Here is a 3,198-nt window from a genome sequence, read left to right as displayed (position 1 = left end):
TATATATATAGTTAATGACTTAAAAATACTGATTTCACTTTTTCAATGGTTCTATCGGCAGAGTCTCATCTATTCATGAAATGTGAAGATGTGATGTTTTTAATTTACTATAATTAGTTTGATAAGTCCTCTGGCTGGTTGAGCAGGTTATTTTAATTTAAATTATTTGCAGATAATCTGCAGTCTTTTATCCCTCCATACTCATTTAGACCTTAAAAATCCTGTGAAAAGCCCAGTTTGGTTTAATTTTCCTTCTGTCTATTTTATGAGAAAATGTCAATGATTTTTATTCTCAACCAACAGCTCATTTAAGGGTTCACGCATTTACACATAGAAGAAACAATCCTTTTAAGATGTTTTACAAAATACCTGAAGTCTTTTTTCTTCAAAACTAACAAACCTGCCTTTACAGACATCAAGTCAAATCACATCAAATATAGAAGAACAAAATCAGACTCTTGCATTACAAGCAACCCATACATTTATACCACACTCATTCACCTGAAAAATATTCATACAAGAAAAAAAAAAACCAATCAAATGTCAAAAAATTTAAAAAGTAAAACAAAAGGTTTTAGATAAAAAGTAGAAAAAGAGAAACTTTGCTAAAGAGTTTGTTGAAAATCCGCAGAGTAAGCGAGCCTGGAAGTCTGAACATTTCTGAGGATGGCCTCCTGCAGCTGCAGGGTTTGGTGGAGAAGACCTGCAAACACAGCAACAACCCTTCTTCACAAACATGATCCATGAGCTGTAATCTGAAGGTTAGATCTCTCTCTGAGCTGTGACTAGAAAGAAAAATAAACTGTTTCAGCTCGCACAAAAAAAATGCATAAGTCTCACTAAGTTCTTAAAACAACTAGTCACAGCCCAGTGAGACATGACCTTCAGAGTTCAGTGATCAAAAACACTCCAATAAATCTGAACTACACGTTTGTTGTGATGCTCACCGTGGCTTCAGTACGGGGCATAGCGCTGTGCTGCGTAAGGATTCTTAGGCCGTAGGACAGGATAGGCGCTCCTGGAGCCAGCTTCTGGTGACARCCTTGTTCGCTCGTAGGAATAGGTTGCTGAGGAGGCCGGCGCTTGTTCGATGGCACTGTACTCCTGTGTGTAGTACACAGCAGCTGCTGAGGGTGGAGACAGACGCTGGCGCTCATAAGGAGCTGCACTGGATGAGAGCTTGGACAGGGAGGCAGCGGGCGGTGGAGGAGGAAGAGGAGGAGGAGGAGGGATATGGGACATGCGGCGTGCCTCTAGATAGGTGGAAGCATATGGCATAGCTCTGTACTTCTCATAATAGTCCACACTGCTGTAGAGGCGATCACGGTCGTAAAGGGACCTGTCCGTGTACACGCCCAGTGCTCGACTGGGATACCGATASCGCAGGTCTGAGCCGTAACCACCAAACCTGTGAATGGGAGGAGGAGGCGGCAGCGGTGGCGGACGCGGCGGCGGCGGCAGCGGCGGCCTGCCAGAGTAGCTGGGCCAACTGTACTCAGGGTTACTCATATAATCTGCTGCTTGAGGGGGGGGCATGCCGCGCGGGGGGATCCGGCTGCTTCCACTTCTGGCACCATCACCGTCTCTATCAACCGGACAGTTTTTGGACCAATGACCATGTTTCCCGCAGACAAAGCAGCCTTTATGGTCTCCCATTCCCGGGGCGGTGCGAAGACGGCTGGTGGACAGCTGTACTTTCATCAGCTTGCCTTGTAGGAAAAATAAAAATAAAAAACACGTTTAAGACCATAAGGCTCAACGACAAGGGTCTTACTGATTATTACTGCAAAGAATCTGAAGGCCAGCTGACGGTGACTGGTTCCTGTTAGGACTCAGTCCCATCACCTCATACTGCCACTGGTGTTAGAAAAGACACTGACAGAATTATTGGATTACCTTCAGTAAATCAAGGCAAAGCCTGTCATTTCTAGTTAGGTCTGTAACAATCTGCTAGACCAGAGGACTTCTAACCAAAAGTCCAACATTCTAATGAACAGACAGCGAGTGTTTCCTGCCCCAGTTCACCTTTGAAAGCTCTGTTGTCCAGCTTACTGATGGCCTCCTTGGCGTCCTCCATTCTTTCCATGTGAACAAAGGCATAGTTTTTCACAATAGCACACTCCAACACGGTGCCGAATTCCTCAAACTGAGCCCGCAGCTGCTCAGCGGACACGTCTTCACTCAGGTTGGTGATGTGCAGCTTGGTGTAGGCCTTGGGTTTTTCTTTGCTGAGGAGGACGTTCATGTTCGAGCCGTGCAGCTCCATCTGGTGCAGGTTCTTGATGGCCTCCTTCGCCTCGCTCATGCTGCTCAGGTGCACAAAACCAAAGTTCTTGACGATGTCGCATTCCGTCACCGTGCCGTACTTCTCGAAGAGTTCTCGCAGCTCTTCCACCGTGGTACTGGTGGTGAGGTTGCCAATGAAAAGTTTCACCATGGTGAGTTCTGGATATCCTGGAGGAGGAACAAAAAGGAATCAGTTAAGATTTTACTCTAAAAAATAAACAAAAATCTTAAAGCTTAAAAACATAATAAGCACAAATGAAAACTAAAACCCTGGTTGAACCAACCAGGTTATTAGTCAATATTACATTTCAGCTCTTTTCACACATAAAATCTGAAGCAATGACACCAGTTTGTCAACATCACAGCTTTTACACACACACCCAACCCTTGTTTTACCCTCTTTTCCTTCTGGGTCATGGGGGGCTGGTGAACATGAAAACCCAAAGACCAGAAGGCAAATCTACAACTATTCTAGCTGTGAGGCGATGGTCCAAACCACAGCTTTGCTATGCATCATGTATGTTTTTACCTCTGCTCATATACATGTAGATTAACAGTGAGGGAGAGAACTGTCAAACTGACCATTGGTGGATGACAGCAGTGAAAGGTTGAGTGATTTGAACCAGTTCTCTGACATGCCCAACACAAACTGATGAACGTAGGAGGAGCTGAGGTTCAGTGTTAACTGAAGGTCATGCCCACCACATTACAGTACAGGTGAATCATAATGTTTCTGCTAAGTTCTTCTAGAGTTCTAATGATTAGAAAGGACATGATTTGAGGTTTTTACTGATAATATTTTATTCAAAACATGTTACAGAAGTCATAAGAAGCAGGTTTATTTTTAACAAACATTACAAACGTGTTCATTCCTACAAAACTGTCAAATATACTTACAAACAACACTAAACT

At 43.9% G+C, this 3,198-nt stretch overlaps 1 protein-coding gene across 2 annotated transcripts in view; it reads right to left on the bottom strand.

Annotated features, from left to right (window-relative positions):
• Positions 1-266: 266 nt before the first annotated feature.
• LOC106526861 (RNA-binding protein 4.1) overlaps positions 267-3,198 on the bottom strand; it is a 4,897-nt gene continuing 1,965 nt past the window's right edge. For both annotated transcript variants that reach the window (XM_014021576.1, XM_014021577.1), the window contains exons 2-4: positions 2,026-2,454; positions 948-1,709; positions 267-703 (exon numbers count right to left, since the gene is read on the bottom strand). In XM_014021576.1, coding sequence (XP_013877030.1) covers positions 955-1,709; positions 2,026-2,437 — 1,167 coding nt within the window. In that variant the 5' untranslated portion in view covers positions 2,438-2,454 and the 3' untranslated portion in view covers positions 267-703; positions 948-954. The remainder of the gene's footprint in view (positions 704-947; positions 1,710-2,025; positions 2,455-3,198) is intronic.

Source organism: Austrofundulus limnaeus, unplaced genomic scaffold, assembly GCF_001266775.1.
Source record: "Austrofundulus limnaeus strain Quisiro unplaced genomic scaffold, Austrofundulus_limnaeus-1.0 Scaffold297, whole genome shotgun sequence".
Classification (NCBI taxonomy): Eukaryota; Metazoa; Chordata; class Actinopteri; order Cyprinodontiformes; family Rivulidae; genus Austrofundulus; species Austrofundulus limnaeus.
The sequence above is the reverse complement of the archived record's forward strand: the minus strand, read 5'-3'. Positions and strand labels throughout refer to the sequence as shown.